This window comes from Fundulus heteroclitus, chromosome 22, assembly GCF_011125445.2.
Source record: "Fundulus heteroclitus isolate FHET01 chromosome 22, MU-UCD_Fhet_4.1, whole genome shotgun sequence".
Taxonomy (NCBI): Eukaryota; Metazoa; Chordata; class Actinopteri; order Cyprinodontiformes; family Fundulidae; genus Fundulus; species Fundulus heteroclitus.
The window spans coordinates 20721605-20746100 of NC_046382.1; the positions used below are offsets into that span (position 1 = coordinate 20721605).

A 24496-nucleotide genomic window follows, 5' to 3' on the forward strand; every position below is an offset into this window, starting at 1 on the left:
CCTCCTTGGCATATGTTGTTTTGTTTTACTTCTCTTAAAGAGTGTACAAACTGACCTGGTCTGTGCAGAATGTTGTGTGTATCGAAAGCAGAAGGAGGCACACGTTTCTTCAATAAGGAAGAAAGAACCGTGTTCTTGTAACTCAATCTTTCTGTAGCAGACAGCTTTTCATTAAGGAACAGCGGGGTCCTCTCTTTAAACCAGGAGCATCGGGACAGATGGGACCTTGACACGCAAACAGAAACCTAGACAAACCTGGAGTGTGGCAAACACAGCCTGAGGATTTCTGGAGTCAGTGAGACCAGAGGAGCTGATGCCAGCAGAGTGAAACGTGTGAAAACTCACGTCCCCACCTGTATTCATACTTAACACCTGTGCTTGCTCAGTGTTTCTCTTTTTTTAATATGCTCCCCTCTGTGTTCATCCAGCGGAAGGCTCTGTGATGAATTTCATGATGCTGGGGGTCAGTGGTTAAAGGTTAAGGGTACTCCAGCTGGCTAGCAGGGCTTCGTCGGACTCCAGTCAGGAGGCATTCAGTGTCTGATGAAGGAGGAAGACCGGGGGCTGGAGGGTGAACTAAAGTCCTCCGTGCTTTTGTGTCTTTGTGTCTGAAGATTCATGTTTGATGTTCTCTCCCTCAAGGCTTAATTTCTGGCATGAATCATCGCAAAACATGATCTTACAGAAAAGCAACTGAGGTTCACAAAGTCACTCATCCCAAAATGCGGACTTATATTACAGAGGAACTTATATTACCGAGGAAAAGGGAAGGAAGAGGGCTAAATTCAAATGCAGACCCCAGTTTTTAACAGATTTTTATTTGTAACATGAATAAAATAAAATTATTTTCTTTCCACTTCGCTGTGATGCACTCCTTTGTTTTGTTCTATCATACAATCCCTATAAAATCCAATAAACATAAATACTTTTGCAGGACACCGTGTCCATAATCATCCCTTCTTCAGTAGAAGCTGCGTGAAAACCAGCAACTATTTGCGCTAGAGCCTGGATGGCTTTAAAACTGGACCATGGCCATTTGTTTCCTGCAGTGTTCACTGATTGGGTCATTATTTAAAAAAAACAAAAAACAAACAAACAACAAAAAAAAAACAATTTTTGTTTTCCTCAATAATTTCTAGGTCTTTAATGTTTCCCTTGCAAATTTGAAGAAAAAACCTAAGTTGGAGATTCTAGCGCGGAAGCGTAACGTTGTAAGGTGAGAAAACCCAAACAGCCTTTGAACAAACATTTTGTGGTGGCTAAGAAAACAAATGTAAAAAAACAAAAAAACATTAATATTCTAGAGCACCAACTAAATAATTCTTTCTAAATAATTTTGAGTTTATTTCAGACAGACTATAACAGACTAAACACTAGAAAGAAATGTGTTGTACCAAATTAGTATATACATTTCATTATATACTGTATAGATTATACTGATGAACCAACAAAGTCATTTTTATAACTGTGCAACATCTTCATTCTCCCTGGCATTTATTAAAAAAATATTTTTATTGAATTATTTAAAAATAACTTTACTTCAGTTCTGTCCTGCTCGTTGGTACCAACACTACTTCAGCCTAAGGTGCTTTTATGGTTCTCTAAAGCCCACGTTTGTTAATTTTGCTGCTTTATTTACTGTGAAAATTGGAAATTATGCACACGCTGCTTTATTAGATACACTTGTTTGATTGCTTATTAATACAGATATTTGATCAGCGAATAAAATGGCAGTAACTCAATCCATTTTCATGACCTGCTGAAGTTCAGACCAAGCATGAAAATAGGAAAGGAAGGCGATTTCAGGGACTTTAAATGTAGCATGGCTGTTGGCGCCGGACAAGCTGGTCAGAGTATTTCAGATATCGCAGATCTGCTGAGGTTTTTCCACCACATCCGTCTCTCAGGTTTACAGAAGGGTCTGAAAAAGCACATCAAGTTTGCAGCAGTTGTGTACCCAACAATGTGTCTTTGGCCTCAGAGCTCTGATGGCTTCCAGCAGCAGCAGCGGATCACTCTGGGCTTCACAGCCGTCTGACAACAAAAAATTGGAGAGTCTCAACATTATTAACAATATTATATTTTATCCTCATGTCTGTGTTTTGATCCGTCAACTTTAGCTCAGTCTTCACTCTCTGTTGTCAAATTTCCATACCAACCCTAAAATGGAGTAAACCCTACAAATGTGCATGTAATGCAGCCGCTGAAGTGTTGGATTTTGTCTGAGAATAATTTAAAAGTATTTTAGATGGGTTTCTATAACCGTGTGCCTAGAGACGAGGTATTGTGAAGAAAACACGCTTAAGCCCCCCCCCCCCCCCTGTTTCTCTAGCAGTTGGTAGATCCTTCAAATTGCCAAAGAGAGCCACATGTGCCGCTCATTGGCATGAAGTCTGTTTGATTTAATAGAGTTTTCCAAAACATTAGCTCTCCTCAAGTGGAAAATCTTTTTAATGAGAAGCGCACAAAACACAGTAAATAGCTATTAGGCTCACTTTAACAGCTCCCACATGTTTACTGTGTTTATGAGGGGTGTGCCTGAGAGAGGGGAGCGTTTTTGACCTGTTTCTGCACTGGGGGAGAAACTGAAAAAGACCACCTGAGCTTTTCCTTCACACACACACACACACACACACACAGACTCAAAGCGGTGTGTAAAGGCCCGGCACCGGTTGTTCAGATTAGCCGCTGTGGACAAAAAGATGAAGCCCCTTGTTGTGTGTCTCCCTCCAACAAATAGTGTCCAAATACCCTGCCGTCCGTTACGTAACAACAGGCTCCTCTGTCTGCCCGCTGCAGAGCTGTGTGGCCCCTGATCCGTCTCCTGCTATTGTCGCCGGAAAGCTGTCCTGGGAATTACGCGCAGTCATCAGGTAGCTCAAAGATCCCAGACTGTCTGCATCCTCGCGACTCTGTTTTACTCACCTCAAACCCCTTATAGAAATTAACTTTTCATTCGAAAAAAAAAAGCTAAATCTTAAAACGCATTAGAAAGGCTGGATGTATCCTTCCTCTGTGTTCTGCCATGGAGGTCCTTCCCTCGCACCCTGTAATTGTTGCTTTAAACTTCATTAGATGTCTGATGTGTGTTTAATGAACGTCGGTGAAGCATCAGTTAAGTTAATTGCAGATCATTGAGATAATTTCAGTAATTTAGAAAACCCCAGCTTTCCAACCAGTGTCTGTCTTTTTCTCTTTTTCTTTTTTCTTGGAAGGAGGGGGGTGGGTTGGTATTGACTGAACAGGCAGAGCTGTGGTTAGCCGATGCTGGAGGACGGCCTTTATGGGATTTACTGACAGTAATGATGCTCATCATGAGGTGTCAGATTATTGTTTTAGTGAGCTGAAGCTCCTTTTATGTGTTTCCTTCTCTTTTATGGCAAAGAGCCGTACAAACTGCGCCGAGGTTTAGTGTGGAGTCTCCTGTCTCCAGCTGACGGCCACCTGTTAAATAACATGTTCTCTATTTGTTTCCTATACCAGCGGAGATGGCTTTGTGACAATGAAACATGGCAGCTGCATTTATAAAACTTGGTGCTATTATTAACTGAATAGCAGAGCTAATATGCGGCGCTTTAACTGTGGTTAAAAGAAAGAACATGAAAAGGCCTCTTCGTTTCCTGTATCACACAACTGTATATGTGATCTAGCAAACTTATGCTTAGCATATGTTTGCATGCTTTATTAACCCACTATTACACACTACTACTTTATTAACCCACTGTTACACCACACATCATCGTCTTTTGAACAGTAAAAGACAAACATTTTATACAGGGTAAAATAGGTATTGCACAGCATTGACATTTTTCTCAGTTAATATAAAGTCATATTCAATAAGTTAGTGTGTGCAATTCTGAGAGGCTTGCTTGTTAGATTAAAAGTACTTTTTGAAAAATAAAAAGCAGAATTTAAGCCGTTATTAAACATGCTTTTCATTAAGCTCCTATTTCTGCATGAAAGATGTTGCTTTTTTATTGGTCTGATTCTGTTTATTCTGTGTTTTTATTAGCAGGCAATTGAAAAAGAATTTCATAAAAATATTTTCATAATTAACGGAAATAAAGGCGATAAACATCATCGGTCTGAGTTAATCTATGGGGTTCCCCTTAGTGAACTGAGTTCCTGAAATAAATGAAGTTTTCAATAATATTCTAATTTATGGAATATGACTGTATCTCTAATATTTCACACCAGATGCCAGCAAAACATTTGAATCATCCACACATACTAAGAAATCCTAAAAAAAAAGTAGTCCACAAATGAAGTTATGGGTAAAATGCTGAAAAGGAGGAAAAAGATATGCAAAAAGGCATAAAAAGCCCAAAAAGCAGCTGAAATTAAACAGTATTGCACACGAACCGGTAAAAACAAAGCGACCTTCACAAAAAGTCTCGTCATTGCTAAACAAACTCCTGGTAATAATTCCAGCTCCGTTTATAAACTTCTGAACGGTCCAGCGAGCGCCACTTGCAATATTTGTGGCAGAGGAGTCTAAAAGCATGATCAAATAAGAGCGCTTCAGAAAGACCTGGAATTAGCAGAGACATTTATTTCTCATGTTAACAGTAAGCTATGCTTTCAGCCACTATGTCCTCTTTACACACTCAATGCGCAGTCGAGACTCTTGCTGAAGTTTGCCTTAAATTTTTAATTCGCTGGGAGAATGTAGTCTGGTCAGACTGAGCCGAAGAGAACGTATTTATCATTTAATATAAAGTAAAACAGGCTGAATGAAGATAGGATGATCTGCTACTAATATTTAAAGATGTAAATTGATAAGGTAGTCACAGTGATTAATGTCTTTAGTAAGAGAAAAATGTAGAATGCATTATTTCTATTCTGGACATATAAATAAACAGGTTGGAAACTAATGGGTGGTTTACTTTACTGCTGTTTTTAATGCACCATGTAGACAAGATAAAGAATGATTTATTACACGCAGCTGACTTCACTAAGTTAAGCGAATACAAAGGTCACGAAAACATAGCCGGTTTATTGGTGGAACTTTGCTCGTTTTTTTTTCATGCTTCAGGTGAACGGAGCCAGAGTTCGTCATTACAGCGCTGACAGCAGGAGACGCCATGATCCGGTGAGAAAGTTACAAATCTGTATAAAATGCTCCTATAAAATGCTTTTTAATTCAACTATACTTGGATTAATCCAGAGTCTTCTTTTTATGCAAAAGGGTTTCTGTCATAGTCGGCGTTTTGCTGACAGTCAGCGTCAATGCAAAGCCATTGGTATGTGTATATGTGCGCTGGTTGCATTCAGATTTTCACTTTTAAACGTTTTTCTTTTGCGGGCAGTTGTCTAACATTCGCTGTTCCTCTTTTCAGAATAAACCGTCAGATGAGCACTTGAAGGAAATGGTTGTGTAAGTTGAAATCTTCCAACTCCAGCTAGAAGTACAAAGTTGCGTGGGCTCCTGGCATGAAGTTTCGTATTGCATGTTCCTTTGTGGCAGGTCCGTTGATGAGCGGGGGAAGCTGTCCTGGGGAGTCGAGGTGGAGCCTCCCGAGGACATGGATGGTGTTCAGTACGAGATCGACCCCGGCATGAAGATCTGGAGCCACATGAGGAACAGCGGACAGGACAAACATCACCTGAAGCCTGAGGAGGATCTGGATGAGACGTACCATCCTTCACTAGCTGAGCTCCAAGCTCAGATCAGACAGTTTGGAGGCAGAGCTGAGGAGAAGGACAAAGACCAGCATTCGCCCGTACAGATGGAGCAGAGCAGCGAGAGAGACGTGAGAATGTATCTTCAGCCTGAGGAAGACATGGATGACCTTTACCACCAGGAGCTCCTCATCCCAGCCCTTCGACAAGATGTAGCTGACGCTGCTGCTCCTGTCGAGCTGCCATCTCCACAAAGGAAGTACACCAAGCCAGAGGAGGATCTGGACGATCTTTACCACAGAGAACTCCTCATGCCAGTCCTCCAACAAGATGTGGCTGAAGCGCCCGTCGGCCTTCCCTCTCAAAGGAAGTACACCAAGCCAGAGGAAGATCTGGATGGACTCTACCACCAGTGATCCGAGCGAATAGCCGCTATTCTAAACATGTCAGACGCAACGCATAAATGCACCTGCACACGTCGATTCTATTAAACTGCTTTACAGTAACATACATGCTTTCAGTATTTGGTCTTTGTTATGTTTCCTGCTGACAGAAACTTTGCATGAAAGATGTTTCATTTATTGCAGAAAAGGAGAGAAAGGCACAGAAAAAAAATATACAAGATTATATCTGCTCCACGGAGAGCAATCAAACTAAAGTACAGTGATTTTCCTGAGGTGTACTTATTTATTTAACCAGGAAGTCTCATTGAGATTAAAATCTCTTTTACAAGAGACCGGGCCAAGGTAACAGCCATAAAAATAACTGTAAAATGGACAAATAACTTGGACTGGACGAATTGCATTCAAATTAACAATTTATTCGTATTTAATATAATTAAAATCTGTATTTTATTTTGCAAATGCACTTATTGCGCATCCATGAAGAGAATAGCATGAAATCCTGAATATATGTTATATTATCCAAATATTGTTAAGAGAACACTTCTTTCCATAAGACAACAAACCTTAATTTATTCATTAACTTTTTTTTTAAAATTAGTTTGAAGTTACACAAGTGATCTGAAGCCTGCTCATTGTGTAAAACTACTAGCAGCAAAAATTTTGTTATATTTTCATTGTTTCCAATGGCAGGGCCATCATCTTTATAAAAGCATGTTTCACAGCTTGGATTTAGTTGCACTTTGAATTCAGGTTAACTCCCAGGTGAAGTGCTTGAAACCAAAGAAAGTTTTTGAAATCATTTCTTTAATTTCTGTTTGTGAAACGAAAAAGAGGGAGGGGGAAAAAAATCGAATAATCGGACTTGGTATAATAAAATAGATTTTATTTTCAAACCATTATCGCCCAGCCCCACATATAACCATAGACAATGTGATCAATCACACAACAAAAAGGAAATAAAACATTAAAATTATAACTGAGGAAACTGTCAGCAAAAAACAACAAAAAAAGCACAACCTTCACTGCATCTTTTGTGATATTCTTAAAATGCATTATGGATTTGAATATTTGTGATTTAGGATGTTTGAAGAATATCTCATGACCTCGATGCATGCCAGAGCAACCATGTTTTACCAAAGACTGTCGAAACTCCGGCAACATTTCAAAGCTACTGGTGAGAAAAAATGTGGCGGATGCTAGAGCAGATGGACAGAAGTGTGCTGAGGCACTGTGGGATTTTACCCAGCAAAGCTTTCTATGTAAACAAAAACCAATGACATTGTTTACCAACACTTAATAAAGTCCAGCCGACTAACTCATAAAGAATACCACAGAGAAGCATGACGGATGGCATCGAGTCTTTTTAAAGTCGACGATGCTGCATGGCTGTCCAGTAAATAACATATCACCATAACATATAACAGATAGAAAAGTGGCTTCTACATGCTTTTTCTTTGCACAAAATGTGAAACATGATTTACTTCTAAAATAAAAACTAATCTTTGATTTAGGTTACTTGACTAAATTGGTGATATTTACAATAATTGTGCTCTGTTAATCCAAACATTTGCCCCGGGTACGTATAGGATGACGCCCTTTCAATCAATGAACAGAGGATTTCCAAAAAAAATTAAAATAACCTAAAACTGTATTTTATTTTAACAAAAAATATTGCAATGTGTGACTCAGATTCCTAAATGATATTAAACATAGAAACCTCTGTCTAAACCATGTTTTCTTCACTGCATCTCCTCAGGAGGGATAACTCCCTTCTTCAATATCAAGTTTCCATACAGAGCAGTTTCCCTGGGGAGCAAAACAAAATACAGAAAAATATCAAACTCCTTAAAAAATTTAAATGACCAAAGTTAAGCATAGAATTTTAAAGTGCTACACATTGAAGGCTAAAATATATTAAAAAAAAGTTTAAATATTAGTCAGAAACAGAGCTGGCCTGAGGAATAAGGGGGGCCTATAAAACAAGGGTTGCTAAAGCGGGGGTCGGGACCCCCCTGGGGGTTTCGAGACACTGTGTGCAGACAATCCAAATGATAATCCAAAATTTCTGACTATACAATGTCAGAGATATACTTGTTTAATATAGCAAATGTATGCCTTTAATCATGGAAGACATTTTTCTCGAATATCCAAGTATTTTCTCGCAAATATGCGATATATATGTGTTATTGAGAAGATTTCTGACTTTTTTTGTGTGGAAGTTTACTTATTTATGGCCAATAATTTCTTTTCTTTAATCTACAATGACTATAGTACAAAATTGTATTTTTTTGGAAAGTACAAGAATAAATTCATATTAAGGTGTAAAAAAATAAAAATAAAACACGAGAATAAAGTCATATATGAGAATTGAGTCGCAAAAGTACGAGAATAAAGTTACAATGTCTGTTGTATAATCATTTTGAAGCCCTGACGCTGATAACAATTTGATGCTGCTTTGCTAGAAAGATCTTGTATTTCCCTAATAGTGAAACTAATACCAGAGTATAACTTTACTTTTAAGATGGTCAACATTCCTCCTTATAACACTAGTGGAAGAGTTCTCATAAAATTACTTCATTCTTGCAATATAATCAAAAGAAAATCTCGTAATTTGCAAAAAGACAAAAAAACTGAGGGGTGGGGGTTGCCAGTCATTGGCGCTGTTATTTTTGGGTGTCACAGGCTGAGAAGTCTGGGAACTCCTGCTCTAGAGTGCGTGAGTTTCCCCACAAAACATTAATTTCCAATGTTCATGTTTGTTTGCTGAAGATGTTTTTTCATCGTTTCAGAAAACCTAATTTAAAAGATTGTAAATGGTCTGAAGTCTTGTTACAAATGTAAAAAAAAAAAAAAAAGGCCAATATACTACGTGTACGTTAATATAGTCACATTTTGAGGCTACCGGTTGAATCTGTTCGACTGCTTTTGTCTGTTCTCGAGCCGTGCGTCATACTCGCTGTAACGGCTGTCAAATACTTCTCAACGACACCGGTTTTCCGTACTTGACTGTAGGCCAAACCAATTAAACTTAATCCCTCCATACCAACTCCACCAAATCTGTTGGTTAGTAATTTAACAGGAAGTGCCTCAATGTTTTGCTCAGCGATTCTCTGCCAAGAGCTTACACTTCGTCTCATCTGAGACGTTTTCTAACATGGTCTCTGAAGGGTTTAAATATCCACTCAGAAACTGAAGACTGGACAATAGGTGCTGCAGCTCAAGCAGGGGGCTGGAAGACTGCAGTTAATTACAGTAAAGCGTTATTATTGGCCATCATTAACGACCCCTCCGGTGTGGTTCTTGCAGCCCTTGTCCAGACCTACTATCTACTATATGGGTTAAGCGTCTTGCATGTTTTAGATGTTTCCCTTGTTCAACACACCTGAGTCAAATGCATGTGTCATTGGCAGACCTCTGCAGAACCTGATGCCATACTGAGGAGCAGGGACACACCTAACATGCAGCACACCAGCACTTCTGGGATGGAGTTGGACATCCCAGCAACGCATGTTTACCTCGAGGCAAAAAGAAATCAAATACACACCCTGTTGCCACGACGGCGTAGGCCTTCTTGGCTCGTTCGTAGAAAGTAAATCTTTCCACTTTCTCCAGAGGACTCTGCATGCGAACCAAAACCAGAATAATTACTGTACGTTCTGTTTGGCGTTCCACCTGTACGCCTCTGGCGATCAGGCTGTCATACCTGTGAGTCTGCCATGTGGAGGAGGTGTGCGTACGTCTCCCACACAGGGACGGCTAAACATCTCTGTTTGTCGCTGTCTACCAGATCCATGACTGCTGCCTGTTGGCAACAGATTTAACATGTAGCATTCCTCAAGATAGAGTCCATTACTTCACTTTCTGCTTCAACTTCAGTCCAGAATGGGTTTTAACTCAAAGATTCCCTCAGAATTTAATAAAAACACCCCAAAATGACACGGTGGCACAGTTTGTTTAACATTTCTCCTGAAAATTCACAATAAAATAAGTAAAGATCCTATATTTTTAAATCAGTGATCATCTTAATGAGGTTTCTACAACTTGACAGGAGTTTATCTTCAGTAAACTCAGTTTTGTTCAACATAATTTGATCATTTAATGAAGCACACATGTCTATATAAAGTTTAACTTGACAGAGCATTTTTTTAGAGGAGAAATAAAATAACCATAAATGAGGTGTTGCCTACAGGCTCCAGGCTGGAAGCATATGTAAACAGATACAAATTTCCAGCAGCACCGAATGTCCCGAGGATCACTAAGATCTGTGGAAACGGGAGAACGTGAGCACCATTCTTATTTTAAAGCATGGTGGTGGCAGTATCATACAGTGCAGATTTTCTTCTGTGGCAGGAATTGGATGACTACTGAGTGTAAGACAGAAGCAGTCAAATATAGAGATGTTCATTAGAAAATAGCTGCTCCAGAGTGCTCTGGACCTCAGAATAAATGCACGTACAAATGCCACATGAACAGAGACGCATGTTCTCTCTCCCATGGCTGCAAGAAATGATCAGAAATGATGCCATTATGTTCCTGCAGCTTTAGTTTGGGAGTTCCTGCAGCTTGCTCTTGACACATATTCTGTGCATAACTGGTTATTTTTCTCAGTGTGGTGTCAAATATTCTGATTGGTCAGACATTTGAAGAGGGTGTGATTAGTTTCCTGACCCGATGCTGCAGTGTGAGAGACCAATGAGGGCTTCTTATGTGTTCTGCACTCAAGTTCTGGTGAAATATGAAATGTTCCTGTCCACAAAGAACGTTGTTCTGGTTCTTGTCTCCTCAAGTATTAGAGCAAATGTTTCTGTTCTTGCAGGTTACTGAATATAAATGAGCCATTTCATGTACCATATGACCTGAAGTGCACAGACATAAATAACAACAGAGAAAATCTCCAGATGCTTTGAGTGACCAAGCCAGAGCCGGTGCTGTGGAAATACCCAAAACTTGACAAGGCTGTATACGTCAAGCAAAGGCTGTGAATACTTCAAAAAACTTTTTGAAATACCTTTTTCACTCTGTCATGATGGGGTGTTTTGTGTACCATCTTGAAGGATACATTTAATTTACTCCACGTTGTAATAAAACTACAACATGAAATGCAAAGGCGGTGTAAACGCAAAACAGCTGGCGATTAAACTCTGATTTTAACATGCATGTGTGGCTCATTTACCGGGCTGGGGACATATGTATCCAAAGGCAAAAGCTTTAAGATAGCCTCTAAGAGCTGCGGGATTCCCAAACCTGTAACCAGAATGAAACAGCGTTAGAGCAGCACACTGTCAACACACGCTGGCATCGTGTTTTTATTTTATTTTTTACCACACCGTCCGCTCTTATCTCCTTTGGACCACAAGCACAGATAGAAGATGCGGGGAAATTGGCATCAGCAAGAACTGAAGAAAAGAAAACAGGACAGCTGTTGTTCTCTGGCGCTGACCGCCCCAACACTACAGGCAGCAGGACATGCAGCATGGCGCTGTGCAGCATTACCCAGCTCGTCCCCGTGGCCCATTTTGGCGAGAACATACAGCAGATCAGGCGATAAAATAGAGGGGATCCCTTTCAGAACCACCATCCTGCCAGCCGAACAGATCACAGATCCGGAGACTGAAGCGAACTGAGAGGATTCCCCCTAATCCACTTCCGGGCATGGCTTGGCTGTGCCCGCCTGCTGGCCAGAAAAGGAACTACAAGCAGGGTGTCTATTCAGCCGACCGCTTCCTCCTGTGCAAAAACTGCATTTTTATTTTAATGCAGAAGCAAAATCTTACACTTAAAATGTTTGAAAAACACAAAGTTTAACTAAAAATAAACAATTACATTGAAAAAATTAAGATAACCTTCCTATTTCCCCGTTTTATTAACATGACCTTAGACATAGGCTAATTTTTCTAAGCCCTTCTTCAAAATAAGCAAAATAAGAGCACTTCCCATTCAAGTATGTCAGATGTGTGTTGATTCAGAATATCTGCAACAAGAAAATAACTACTAACCTAAGCTGTCCAGTGATCCAATCAAGTGGAACGAGGCTCGACGAGGACACCAGTTAATCATTGCCACCAGATTAAGAAAGGAACAGACTCAGCCTAAAGTTTTACGAGGGCCTCGGCAGAATTTACATTAGGGTCCAACTCTAGCAATGCTCACCATCCAGTATAGATAAACCCACCTATCATTTAAGCTCGAAATTTATTTCCTCTTTTTAATTCCCCAGCAGGGGCAACATTAAATGTTGCTTCACAAACAACCGCAGAAAAACCCTATTTCTCACTTATGAATTTACAAAAAGGTAACTGTGGATAAATCTTGCAGCAAAATATGTTTAGTAGCTTTAAATTATTACTCTGTTAACATCTTTCACACTAAGAATGTTTTCCTTTATATGTGTACTATGTGTACTACTGTTGCATTTGTTAACATGTCCTGTTTCAGTGTTCTCCTGGGAAGTAGGAAGCCTTAGGCATCTGCAAAATTTTACTATACCTTGGTTCATATGGAGCTTCCTTAATCCACAGGTTGAGGTTTGAGGCAATGCTATGATGAAATGTGAATAACGTTCAAGAAGTGTGAATATTTTTGCAAGACCTTTTACATATAAATATTCAAAACCTTCATCATGTTCCTATACATCCTGGAACAGCAATTGATTACCTTTGCAGGATGAAGCCTGTTTATTGTTTTCTTTCAGTTTCCTTCGTAATATTCTGAAAATGACACTCCCGACTGTTTACTGGCTGTCATTGTATTAACGAGTCTTTCCTGAAGAAACGTGCCGGATGCACTTTAATCTCTCTCTACGTTGATTATTTTAAAGTCCCTGCCTCAAATAATTCAAGTTCGGAGGTTCAACAAAGCACCAATTGTAATAATTTTTGCTTCACAATTCTACATTTCTCTCCTTTACTTAAAACTTAAAAGTGCAATTACTTTTAAAAAAAAAGTACTGATATGCTGTATTTTTCTTGATAAGTGTTGACACAGCTTTGATGTACAGTTGTTACATAGAATAGTTTTACTTCATGTATTTAGAGTTTTTTTTTTGTGTATGCAGCAAAATAAAACAACAGACTGAGCATCCTCTGAGAATAATGCCTCCATATTGTTCCACCATGGCTTGTTGTTTGAACATTGACCTAATCATGGCCATAGAAGCTCAAATAAAGCCAGCAACGTGACTCAGCCTCACAGCTGCCGTGTTACTTTGGAAAATAAAAGTGATTTTGGGGGAAGTGATTTGAGGCTGCTGGGCAGAAAAAAAAAAAGAACCTGCAGGAGTCAGGCCTGTCTGCCAAATCTGAAAGCCTCTTCTCCCTCTCTGGACCCATGCTGCTCTCGCTTTATTTCGGCTTCTTTAAATGAGTTTATCACGCTATGAGGGTCTGCGCTGCCAAATTGCAACGTTTTGCCCCCTTTGTGTGCGCGGAGAGCCTCATTTGAGTCTACATTTATTATTTTGACCTTTCGGCAGCCTCAAAGAGGAGCTCCTTTTCTGCTCCCCTCAGTGGACTTTTGTGCTTTCCTGCAGAGTGAGAAGACGAGTTTTTTTTTGTATTCCTTTTAAATGTTTTGTTAGACAGGCTGACAAGTGAGCAAGATCCAGGGGAAGATTGAATAATAATAAAAAAAAACAATTAGGCCATCGCCTCGTGAGGCGCTGAGGCGCCGCCGTGTGAAGATCAGAGAGAGAAAAGATGCCTCCTGATGACTGGAGCAGCATCAGAAAGCAAACTTTAACCAAATTGGTTCTGGTGTTCTCCTTTGAAGATCCGTTCTGCATTTATAGTGCACAAGAGATCTTCAAAAAGAAAAGAAGTGCCCATATTTACTCAATAGGTTAGTCATCTGTTTCTTAGTGAATTGGAATATCCTTAAAAAGTTACTTTATTTCAGTAATTCAGTTCAAAAGGTGAAATTTAGACTGATATTTTTCAAGTGTTTCAAATGTATATAAGGAACCTAAACGGAACCTTAAAAAGGTTAAAAATAGTACAAAAGACAGATAAAAAACTTAACATTTGGCTCACTAAAAAAGCATGTCCATGTGCTATACAGGACAAACCACTCAGTACATTGATTACTGAATTTATTGCAGTTTAGCACAAAGTTGACGAGCCTGTGGCTCCACTCAGATGATAAGGAAGCCCTGCCTAATTTAATAGTGGCCTTCAGCTGGGCAGCACCGTTAGCTCTGGTGTCTGCTGTCTTTTTCTTGGCAAAACAAAGATTCTCAATGGAGGCAGTTTAATAATCAATCTACTACATTAATACCATGGTCACTGAACCAGGTGTTGGCTCTTTAAGCAGTGTGGACAGATGCCAAGACCTGCTGAGAATACGAAATCACAGTCGACCATAAACCTTTTCAGCAGAGAGAAACATGTAGTGGTCTAAAATTTCCTGGTAGATGTCTGCATCGACTGTGGAGTTCAGAAAACACTGCGGATAAACACTAGACAATCACATGACGCTCTACATCATGACTGTGGTAACTTTACACTGAAAATCAAACAATTTGGATTCAGTGCCTCTCCACATCACACCCCAGACTCCCGGGTATTGATTTAGCGATGCTATGATGCAAACTTTACTTTCATCTGAATAGAGAAACAGTGAGAAACAGTCCTTTTTCTCTACAGTCCAGGTACAAAGCTTCAAAAACTGTTTCTGGTTCCGGAGTGGCTTGATACAAGGAAGGTGATCTGCAGATATGTCTGTGTGGAGGCTGCAGCCGCAGTTCACGTCTAGTGAATCTCCCCCAAAACCTTGAATGGGCTCTGCTGCACCATCCTCTCAATACAGCAGTTATCTCTTGCTTTTTTAACCATGTTTACCTTCCACTAAACTTTCTCTCAATATGCTTGAACATAGCCCTCTGTGAACAGCCAGCTTATTTAGCAATCACATTGGGTGGATTGCCCACCTTGTGAAGGGTGTCAATGACTGTCAACTGTTAAGTCATTGGTTTTCCCTATTATCATGCAGGCCGTTACATCTTTGAGTTAAAAACAGTTTTTCTTACTGAGTTTTCAATACTCTGGTTTTCTGAGATACTAAAGTCTGGATTTTCATTGGCTGTTAGCCATAAGATTAGCTGAAATAAATGCTTGAAATATATTACTAACCAATAGAAATGCTTCACTTTTTTAATCCAACTACTAAAAAAAAGTTAACCTTTTGGGGGTATCCAAATTTTTAGATTAAAATAACTATAAAAAGTACCCTGATAAATCTGCTTCACTCTAGCAGCCTCTGTTACTTTTTTCTTTAAAGGCAAGCAGAAAAAAAACAAAAACAAAACATTGTCCTATAGGTTTAAATGTAAAATTTAATTTCCTTTGGCAGGTTGGATACAATGGTCTTTGAGGTGGATAGTGAAGATGGTATTACAATGGAGAAATCTTACATTTCCCATTACAGAAAGCAATAATCATAAAAATGTAATTATTTTAGAATTTCTTTAAAAAAAACTTTAAATGTCGCTTCTAATGGCAACAAATTCAGTTTTTGGTTGTATTGTTGAAATACTTGTTTTCTGTTCTGATATTGTGTCAAGTGTAAAGTTTTGTTTAATGGTTTCTATTTTCCAATCCAGATTCTGTTGAAAAAATCTATATATATTAATTTATATAAAAAAACGTTCAAATTAAATTTATTTTATTACTGTATTTACATGAGCTGTCACATATGACCTAAATTAAAAGCTTTTCTAAGCAGAAAACTGAAATTCACCATTCACTTATGGCTTTTAATTGAAGCCGTGCAGCAGCCCCACCTAGTGGTCTAGAGTAGACATTGCACAATTGCGTGGTTGTTTCATAGATAGGCTAATTTAGCAATACGGCGACACTAGGGGAAAGTGCTGTAAAGAACACAGCAATTTCACATCTAAAATCTTCTACATAATGTTGCCAAGAATCTTCGCACAATTTTAGTGTTAAAAATCATTCTTTATAGCTTTATTTGCAAATGCACACAGAATACACTGATACAAAGATCTGACAAAATAAAAAGGCAAAATTAGTACTAATTTGTCATCCAGCTTCATCCTTCCTGTACACTACAAAACAGTCATCGAATCACCATCACATTCTGATCCAACACAGTATTTTATTTTGAACACTTGACCCCAGCAAGCTACGATGGGACACCTTTGAGCTAAACCTCATTATTTGCTCCACACCAGTCAGGATCTTCGCACCACACAATGCATCATCAATGAGGGAGCGAACAATCGTCTGCAGGAACCTCGTGATGTTGAGCTTTTTATCTAATGGTCCTGGAAATTAGCTTTTCTCTTCTCCACAAACGCAGTCATGCCTTCCTTACGGTCATCCTGCAGGAAAAAAATCGGACGTAAACGTCATTAATCAAGAGTTAACGTTCACACCCGACACCAAGCGGTGTCTTCAACTTACCGTCGCAAAGGTAGCATGAAACAAACGCTTTTCCAAACGATTCCCTTCAGCCAAAGTCAGTTCAAAGGCTGGAGTGGCACAGAGGATCGTGTTAGTCAAAAGTCAAACAAAGTAGATAATTCAGACTTTAAATAAGAGTAAGACTCTTCACACACCTGCATTTACAGCTTCTTTAGCCATGGCGCTGACCAGTTTGGAATTGGCTGCGATTTTCTCCCCACATTTAACAGCCTCAGATACGAGCTGGTCCACGGGATAAATCTTACTCACCAAACCTGGAAACGCACAAGAACCGACATGGCAGTTTACCTTACGGCAGAATACCAGGTGTTCAGATTCATAAAAAAAATGATCTAAAAATAGATCAGCTGTTAAGATCAGAATTTGAACTTTTACTTAAAAGATAAACCGATTTCTTGGGTTGTAAAAAAACAAAAAAAAAGAAAGAAATCCGGCATTTTAAAAATGTAAATCCATCTACAGAGATCATGTTCAGATAATCATCAGATAAGGTTAACGACAGATGCTTTGATGCCTAAATAGGGATAATCTTGTAATCCTTTAGTTTTTCTGTTGGATTTAAATTTTTAATCAAGCAACCTGAAACAATTTTTTTTCCCCTTTATGGTCAATGTTTGTTATATGATACTCTTGAATAATAACAAGTTTTTGAATTTTACACATCAGCACAAACAGAGCAACAACTTTTAATACAAAGCTTATTCAAACATCCCAGGTTTAGTTTTGAATGTGTCACTTTGTACACAGAAATTAATTCATTCCACTAAAAACAAGCCACCAAAGTCTAAATGATTAGACCCCCTGATGCTGCTAGACCTTTGTCTCTCCTTTTTGCTGAGTAACAGCCTGCGGATGTTTGTTGCACTTTTCAACATGTTCCCTGAGGAATGCCAGCCCGTTCTGGTCCAGTGAATCTCTCAGGCTCCTTCAGATCTGGAGGTCTTCTGGCGTGGACCTTTGTCTTCAGCTGTGCTGCTTGTTCTTCACCAGCTGTGATGCATGTGAAAATTATTTACCTATCCTTTGTCCCTCGTGATTTCTTCCTCCTTGACATGCTTCCCAGTCTCTGACACGCTTACGCCACCCTGGGTGATTATATATACGATTACATATATTCTCTAATCTGACCCAAAGCGATGCGTCCAGTGAGGACGATCTTTTCCAGGCTCAAGTCGTTGTCCTCTTTGAGACCTCAATCAGACTTGGCTCAGTCTTTCATTCGTGTCTTGGCTGCAGTTCTGGGTCCTTTAGAGACATTTCTTGTTCATTTTCTTTCCAAGGTCTGGAAATGTTTCCCTTCCTCCCTCTGCCAGGCTTGTTCTGTGCTGCTCTCTCTGGTTTTCACTTCACACTCCAGCCCTTGACACGTGGAGATGTGAGAACTTTGTTTGTACACTTGCTGCTTTGTGAGCATCAATTCATCTTTTTTTTTAATCAAGTTTAAACTGATTTCCTCAGTTTTAACTTGATTGCGAAAGCTTTGAGTATCATAACGTTAAAATAAACCATTGCATTGGTTTCTGCTACTGCTAAAAAAAAAAAAAAGGTCAGCTCTAAATGGGGCCATAATTGTTACCGTGATAGTTTTTGTTTTGTGGAGTAACTCCATTAAGGCACAGAAATTCACATGGTAAATATTTTTATATATATTTTTTTTATATTAGTTTAACGTGGGATGGGGGGTGTCATTTAGTTGTGAACTGTATGCCACTGAAAAAACCAACACACTCTGAACATAGTCAGGTTTGACATCAGCGTTAATCAGAAACTGGTAATGGCCCATTAAAGGTATACTATGCAACCGGGGTTGATTTTCCAGCGAGGCTCCCCCCAGAGGGCGAAAGTAAAAGTGCACTGTCGTAAAGATGCTCAGCTGTTCTGGTTTCTTCGTCAACAGGCGCGGTTGTTTTGAGTTTAGCAGACAGGCGAACGCAACGAAAAGTGGAAAAAATGGCAGTACAAACAATGACTAACACAGTGAAAGTATGAACATCAAGCTTCCCGCAGCGCTATCTTGGCGAGGCGGCCGCCGCCATTTAATCATCCAAAACGGTATGGAACACATTAATTAACTGAAAAATGTTGCATAGTATGCCTTTAATGTCTGATCGGTGCACCTCTATCGTAGAGTGACTACATGCTGTTGCCTTTACCTGACTGTTTGGCCTCCTCAGCATTAATCTTGTCGCCCGTTAGGACCATTTCCATTGCCAGGGATTTGCCAACAGCACGAGTCAGGCGCTGGGTGCCACCCGCTCCTGCAGGTAAACAAAAACATTCGTGGACAGTCAAGGCAACGGCGTTGCAACATCGGCACACGACAGAAAAAAAAGATCCTTACCAGGAATGGTCCCCAGCAGGATTTCTGGTTGGCCAAACTGCGCCTTCTCGCCAGCATAGATGATGTCGCACATCATGGCCAGCTCGCAGCCTCCACCCAGCTGCAGCAAACAGAACACGGAAGAAAATCAGGATGTGTGTGTGTGTGTGTGTGTGCAACCTGTGCCGTGCAGCCCCCCAAGTACACATTTTGTTTGGAAAGGTGTGAAAGTGTGTCTGTTAGGATCGACATCAGCAGTTTGTCGTTATGCACAGCACCACATCGGGATATATGGATAGTAACATTTAACTCTTGTCAATTTCATCATTTCCTTTTGTTGTTACATCCAAGATTCTTCCTGGGGAAAAAAAAAGGTAGAAAAGAAAGAAAGAAATAGCATCGTGATACTTACAGCAAATCCATTAACAGCAGCGATTACAGGCTTCCTCACTGTGGACACCCTGTTCCAATGAGCCAGAAAGTTCCCGCCGTAACATTCCTGAAAGGTTCGATTCTGCATCTCTTTGATGTCCGCTCCGGCTGAACCAAACAAACAGCGGCAGAGTCAACCGCTGGTATTTCTAATCGCACTAATCCAAACAACCTGGAGACGTGAAAACACTCGATGCCATACCAGCAAAGGCTCTGTCGCTGCCGGTGATGACGACGGCTCCGACGTCTGCGTCGGCTTCAAAGGCGTCCAGTGCCTGCCCCACCTCCTTCATCAGACCGTCGCAGAGGGCGTTTAGAGCCTTGGGTCGGTTCAGCTGGATGAAGCCAACGTTGTTCTTGTCACCTCGCTTCTCCACCAAAATGTACTCGTACTGAGCCCCTGCATGAGGAGGAAAGCAGCATTTAAGAACAGATGGGACTTCAGGCCACTCTGTAGAAGATAGCGGCACACTTCTGACCCACAGCTCAACCAGGTTAACCAGGTTTGTCCCGTTGAGATCACAGTGTCCTTCGCAGGACCTGGCCAAAGCAGCAACATCCAACAATCTACCAAAAACCTTCAGCCTTGACTCCAGAGTTTTAGGGATACGATGACTTGCAGAATAATGTAAGATCCTAGGCTTCAGACACAGATACCACAAAAGCTTTCATACCCAGTAAAGTTCTTTGAACTGCTGAGTAAATTTTTCCCCCTTTGTTTCCAATTTTAGTCTGAATATCTTTGCCCTGTGATAAATTCCGTCAAACGTGTGAAGACAATAAACGATCACTTAAGCAATATCTCCATACTCGGTTACAATCATAAAAGGAAAAAACATAAACTTGGTCCGTAAAACACAAATTATCAAATATAAACCCTAAAGATTTAAAAAATGACCATTCTTTACTAAAAATGTATCTAACATGTCAACCTTCATTTTTTTTTAGAAGTAATGACCCTCCTTGTAGTTTAAAAAAAGTTGTAGGTGAATTGTTCTTGTTCTCCATCAAATCAACACCTCTTTGCAGGAGTCGGTGCAGGTTAGAGTAGTGAGGGAAAAGCCTAGTTTGATAAGCTTTGTCTTAAATTACTTATATTCAGAGAAAACAACAATGAGCCAAAAATTAAACTTTGTGGAACTCCCTTATGGCGTTACATTAAGTCTGAGTAAGAACCATCTATCTGAATCCCTTTCAGTCTGCCTATGGGATAATTCGCAAACCCTTTAACTGCTTCCTTGATAACAAAAAGTGAAAGGTGCTCAATTAAAAACACAGGATTAAGAAACAAGATGCAAAGGTTTGTACATTTAAATCATTATATCAGGGTTAAAAAAACCAAAGGCATATGGTGATGATTTTAGAGTCAAAATCAGCATTTACCTCTGCTATAATCAACATTTTCATCCGTCTTGTGGGATAGATGAAAATCTTTAAGGTAAACACAATGATGTTTTCCTAAAGTACACTTCTGTTTGATTTGGTTTATTCTGCAGATGAGTAAAGTAGCCGGGGTGAGTCAAGCTCCTGCGCAAAAGAAAAATAAATATTACAAACATTAAGGAACTTACTGAGAACATCCACTGAACTCTGGCACGATTTAGCCTTTTGTTGGATTATTTATATCATCAGTAAGGTGACTGGGTTCAGAAAGTCTCCCTCAGATATGTGTATTATAAATCTAAAGAGGACTGAGCCAGCAACATTTATATTATCCTGTTGGTTTGAGCTCACATGATAACTTAGACTTTTATTCATTAAAGAATATAGTATTTATAAAAAGCTGCATGGTCCGAGCCCCCTTAGGATCATTAGAAAAAGAAAAGACGCACATATGACCAAGCCAGCATTAAAAAATCGTTTCCTTTGATATGGTACACTAAATAATTCGTTCATGTGAGAAATATTTGTGCCCTGTTGTCGCGACAGCAGCAGCGCTTTATTTAGCCACACGACCTCCGGAGTTCTAAAACAAATAGACATTAAATTATATTTTTTTTCGGCGCAAAGGTTAAAGACTCGTCCATGTGTTGCACACTTGGACAGCATCCAGATGTCCTGACTTTGTGTTGCGGGAGCCAGATGTTGGCACCGCGGCGGTAACCGGAGCCTTTCTGTCCACACACCTGAGCTGTAGAGGCGGCCAGCCGACAGCAGAGCCGGCGCTGCTCTGGAGGACTTCAGGAGCAAAGCTGCGCTTCTGCACAAAAAGGCCATGACTGCAGGGCGACGCTTAACTTTGCTGGTCAGGCTGGTCAGTGGGTCCTTCCTTTTCCTGCAAGTTCTTCTTCTTTAGATTTTAACGGCAGCTTGCGTCTATTGTTGCTGCACTACTGCCATCTATTGGATCCTAATATATATTCCTCAAATTCTCATAATGATCCCAGTATTATTTTTTTTAAAACGAAAAATCTTCTTTTTTTCCCCCTCAATACTATTTAACCGATCAACCACATTCGCAAAGTTCAATTCCATATTAAAAACATATTTCCGTTTTTTAATCATCTTTGATTTATATATTTTCTACAACTAATAAAAACATGTTCCATTGTTTCTACAGCATCACACCAACGACAAAAACCAGTAAGATGTTTCCCCATCAAACTATACTTTTGCCTTCAGATTTGGATAACTTTACTGGCATATCAATATCTTCTTTTTTAATAGCCTCCTTAGCCAACCTATCTGCTCTTTTCTTACCTAAAATACCTACATGAGCAGGAGTCCTGCAAGTTCTTCTTTCCCGTTTCGTTCATGTAGTGCCTTGTTCCAAAATATTTTACTAAGGAAGGAGAAGGGGTCTGATAAAATAAGTTGAACTTCTTCATGCCCCTTTTCAGACATAACCACTATATATATATATATATATATATATATATATATATATATATATATATATATATATATATATATATATATATATATATATATATATATTTGGTGAAGTATATTTGTTAAATTTACTTAGCTTGACTGTCTGAAATAAAATATTTATTCACTCATTCATTCAAGAAAAAAAAAATTACTATGCAGAGATAAGAAGGCAGTAGTGGCTTTGTTTGAGACATGGCTAAAGCCAGATAGTCTCCTAGTAGTCAGTAATACTAGATATATATAAGTTCAACAATATCTCATCAATGGCGTTGTCTATGAAAGAGACGATGTTTCAAACAGAATAATAGGGCAAGTTGCATTTTCTATAGTGAAAGAACATGAAGTTGTTATATCCACCGTTCAGCTGATGATCTCTCTCAGAATGGAGACAAAGATAAACGCTAAAACGCTGGGCCTTTGGAGCTAGCCTCCTTGAAAAGAAAGAGAGAAAACATAGAGTTAATGGCAGCAATAATTGTAAATAATGCATATATTGGGAGAAGTTTGAGAAAATAGCTGGAGAAAAGTGGTCAGTAGGCCTATGTCTTCCAGCAGATTAAAAGCCTACAGCAGCATAACTATCTAATGATCAGACACTCTTAACTGCAAATGAGAAAGTTTTAGTCTTATACTATACGTGTATAAGGGTAGCTCTACCGCAGAGGGCCCTGGTGATTAAAAGATCTGCCTCTCATTATACTTTCAGAAACTGTAGGAGGCACCAGCAACCCTCCAGTCTGAGAGTGAAGAGGTCTGAAGGGAACATATTGGGAGAATCATATCTAGAGCATGGTCAAATCAGCAAAAATTAACTAGTTTTGTTAAAGACTAAAAATAATTATTCACAAGTGGCTATAAAATCAAACTATATCAATGATAAATGCAATAACCATGAACAGATGAAAAATGTTTTTTTTTTTGTTTTTTTTTTTATAAATATATCACCTACGAGCATGCATGAGCGCGCTGCGCTTTCTCGTCGTCGTCTGGGCGAGCGCGCCTCATCCGTGACAATCCCGTCTCTTCCTCCGCGGGCCATCAGCAAGAATAACAGCGATAAGGTAAGCAGTAATCCGTGTTATTATATGCAATAGTCCCCCAAGTTTGGCCGCATTTGATTTAAACACGAATCTTTCAGACGGCAGAGCCTTTTTTAGGCTAATTCACCAGAAAGGCTGAGCATCATGGCGATGCTTGCATCTGTTTGCATTGCTAAAGCCATTTATCAACAACTCACGTTTAATCTCGAACATTATTTTTATTTTTTATTATTTTTTGCACATTTAATGCAACAAATCATATTTACGTGGAAAAAAACGCAGCCATGCATTTGAAATTATTACGGCAAATCATCAGAAGCACTCAGTGTTTTATTCATAATCATCCACTGGAAGGGTTTTTATTACATTGTTATTATTATTTTTTCCCTTTACGGCCACATGCTTTGTGCAAAATGGACATCTTTCTTTGTGGAGAATTTGTTCAGCAGCACGGAGCACAGCACAACACCTCAGATCCCATCTTTACCGATCCACCCAGAGCGCTGCAAGCATCACGATAGGTTCAAGCTCGGCGACTCGTCATTTTCATCTGTGCCACAGAGAATAAATAAATAATAATAAAAATAATAATCCATCATCTTCTCGCTCACCACAGCCCCAATTTCTTCATCTTGCACTTATGTCGGGAATGAGGCAGCTGGTTGCGACATGCTGGACCTGCCTGCTGCTCTCCGCCTTCCTGTGTGAGCCTGCGCTCTCCAAAGGAGGTCGCGGGGGCTCCCGGGGCTCCTCGCGCGGATCCCCCGCGCGCAGCTCCACGGCGGGGACCTACCGGGGAGGAGGAGCCTACGGCGGCACGCGCTCACGGTTCAGGGTGGCCGGCCGGTCGTCCGCGGTGAGGGTGGCGAGCGCGGCTGCGGCCGGAGCCGCGGTGGCGCTGACGGCGGACAAATGGTACGCGTCCGCCTACCGCCGCAGCAAAGCGGACAGCTCCGACGAGGAGCTGGATTACTACAACAGGACCAATTACTTTGACGCGCTGATGTCCAGCTCGACTGGGAACGAGTCCTTCCTCTCCAATGTCGTCAGTGTGATTCTCGCAACGTTTTCCACGCATTATGGACTCGTGTCGGACTTTATACTGTAGACGTGCAGCCCTGCTTTTAGGATGACAGTCCGATCTTATTATGCCCAGAGACGATGGACATAAACGCATTACTGTACTGTATGTATTTACACGCATTTTATACCAGTGGACACAGCATTACCAGCATAGTATTCCCTAGTTTACCTTATGAAGAGTGCACCATCCAATTTTTGTCCTGTCACTGAAAACATGAAGAGCAAAGTTCAACTGTTTTCTGATTATATACTGCCAATATTTGATTTTTTTTTTTTATTGTA

The 24496-nt window shown here is 39.9% G+C and overlaps 4 protein-coding genes across 4 annotated transcripts; 2 read left to right on the top strand and 2 right to left on the bottom strand.

Annotated features, from left to right (window-relative positions):
• Positions 1 to 5035: 5035 nt before the first annotated feature.
• On the top strand, positions 5036 to 6132 carry si:ch211-217g15.3 (uncharacterized protein LOC368914 homolog). The gene is made up of 4 exons (XM_012880521.3): positions 5036 to 5092; positions 5189 to 5243; positions 5340 to 5377; positions 5468 to 6132. Exons 1-4 carry the CDS (start codon positions 5085 to 5087, stop codon positions 6036 to 6038), a joined length of 672 nt encoding a protein of 223 aa, XP_012735975.2. The 5' UTR covers positions 5036 to 5084; the 3' UTR covers positions 6039 to 6132.
• Positions 6133 to 6888: 756 nt separating this feature from the next.
• On the bottom strand, positions 6889 to 11714 carry fuom (fucose mutarotase). The gene is made up of 6 exons (XM_012880523.3): positions 11520 to 11714; positions 11354 to 11422; positions 11200 to 11270; positions 9730 to 9828; positions 9571 to 9644; positions 6889 to 7832 (listed from the first exon to the last, which is right to left on the bottom strand). Exons 1-6 carry the CDS (start codon positions 11602 to 11604, stop codon positions 7766 to 7768), a joined length of 465 nt encoding a protein of 154 aa, XP_012735977.2. The 5' UTR covers positions 11605 to 11714; the 3' UTR covers positions 6889 to 7765.
• Positions 11715 to 15955: 4241 nt separating this feature from the next.
• On the bottom strand, positions 15956 to 21512 carry echs1 (enoyl CoA hydratase, short chain, 1, mitochondrial). Its single transcript, XM_036126477.1, has 8 exons — positions 21344 to 21512; positions 19420 to 19617; positions 19198 to 19325; positions 18807 to 18906; positions 18619 to 18723; positions 16600 to 16719; positions 16445 to 16512; positions 15956 to 16362 (listed from the first exon to the last, which is right to left on the bottom strand). Exons 1-8 carry the CDS (start codon positions 21432 to 21434, stop codon positions 16297 to 16299), a joined length of 876 nt encoding a protein of 291 aa, XP_035982370.1. The 5' UTR covers positions 21435 to 21512; the 3' UTR covers positions 15956 to 16296.
• Positions 21513 to 23041: 1529 nt separating this feature from the next.
• On the top strand, positions 23042 to 24488 carry sprn (shadow of prion protein). The gene is made up of 2 exons (XM_036126487.1): positions 23042 to 23152; positions 23748 to 24488. The coding sequence occupies exons 1-2, from the start codon at positions 23045 to 23047 to the stop codon at positions 24237 to 24239; spliced, it is 600 nt and encodes a 199-aa protein (XP_035982380.1). The 5' UTR covers positions 23042 to 23044; the 3' UTR covers positions 24240 to 24488.
• Positions 24489 to 24496: the final 8 nt, after the last annotated feature.

What these genes read in the sequence shown, in the direction of transcription:
- fuom (XM_012880523.3), bottom strand. Translation starts at nt 11,604, where the DNA reads ATGGTGGTTCTGAAAGGGATCCCCTCTATTTTATCGCCTGATCTGCTG. An exon ending in AAAGGAGATAAGAGCGGACG is followed by an intron (nt 11,271 to 11,353) that starts GTGTGGTAAAAA and finishes TTCTGGTTACAG; the next exon opens with GTTTGGGAATCCCGCAGCTC. An exon ending in TCCACATGGCAGACTCACAG is followed by an intron (nt 9,645 to 9,729) that starts GTATGACAGCCT and finishes GTTCGCATGCAG; the next exon opens with AGTCCTCTGGAGAAAGTGGA.
- si:ch211-217g15.3 (XM_012880521.3), top strand. An exon ending in GCGTCAATGCAAAGCCATTG is followed by an intron (nt 5,244 to 5,339) that starts GTATGTGTATAT and finishes TCCTCTTTTCAG; the next exon opens with AATAAACCGTCAGATGAGCA. An exon ending in CACTTGAAGGAAATGGTTGT is followed by an intron (nt 5,378 to 5,467) that starts GTAAGTTGAAAT and finishes CCTTTGTGGCAG; the next exon opens with GTCCGTTGATGAGCGGGGGA.
- sprn (XM_036126487.1), top strand. Translation starts at nt 23,045, where the DNA reads ATGCATGAGCGCGCTGCGCTTTCTCGTCGTCGTCTGGGCGAGCGCGCC. An exon ending in GCAAGAATAACAGCGATAAG is followed by an intron (nt 23,153 to 23,747) that starts GTAAGCAGTAAT and finishes CGCTCACCACAG; the next exon opens with CCCCAATTTCTTCATCTTGC.
- echs1 (XM_036126477.1), bottom strand. Translation starts at nt 21,434, where the DNA reads ATGGCCTTTTTGTGCAGAAGCGCAGCTTTGCTCCTGAAGTCCTCCAGA. An exon ending in TGGCCGCCTCTACAGCTCAG is followed by an intron (nt 19,618 to 21,343) that starts GTGTGTGGACAG and finishes CTCCTCATGCAG; the next exon opens with GGGCTCAGTACGAGTACATT. An exon ending in CCTGCTGGGGACCATTCCTG is followed by an intron (nt 18,724 to 18,806) that starts GTAAGGATCTTT and finishes GTTTACCTGCAG; the next exon opens with GAGCGGGTGGCACCCAGCGC.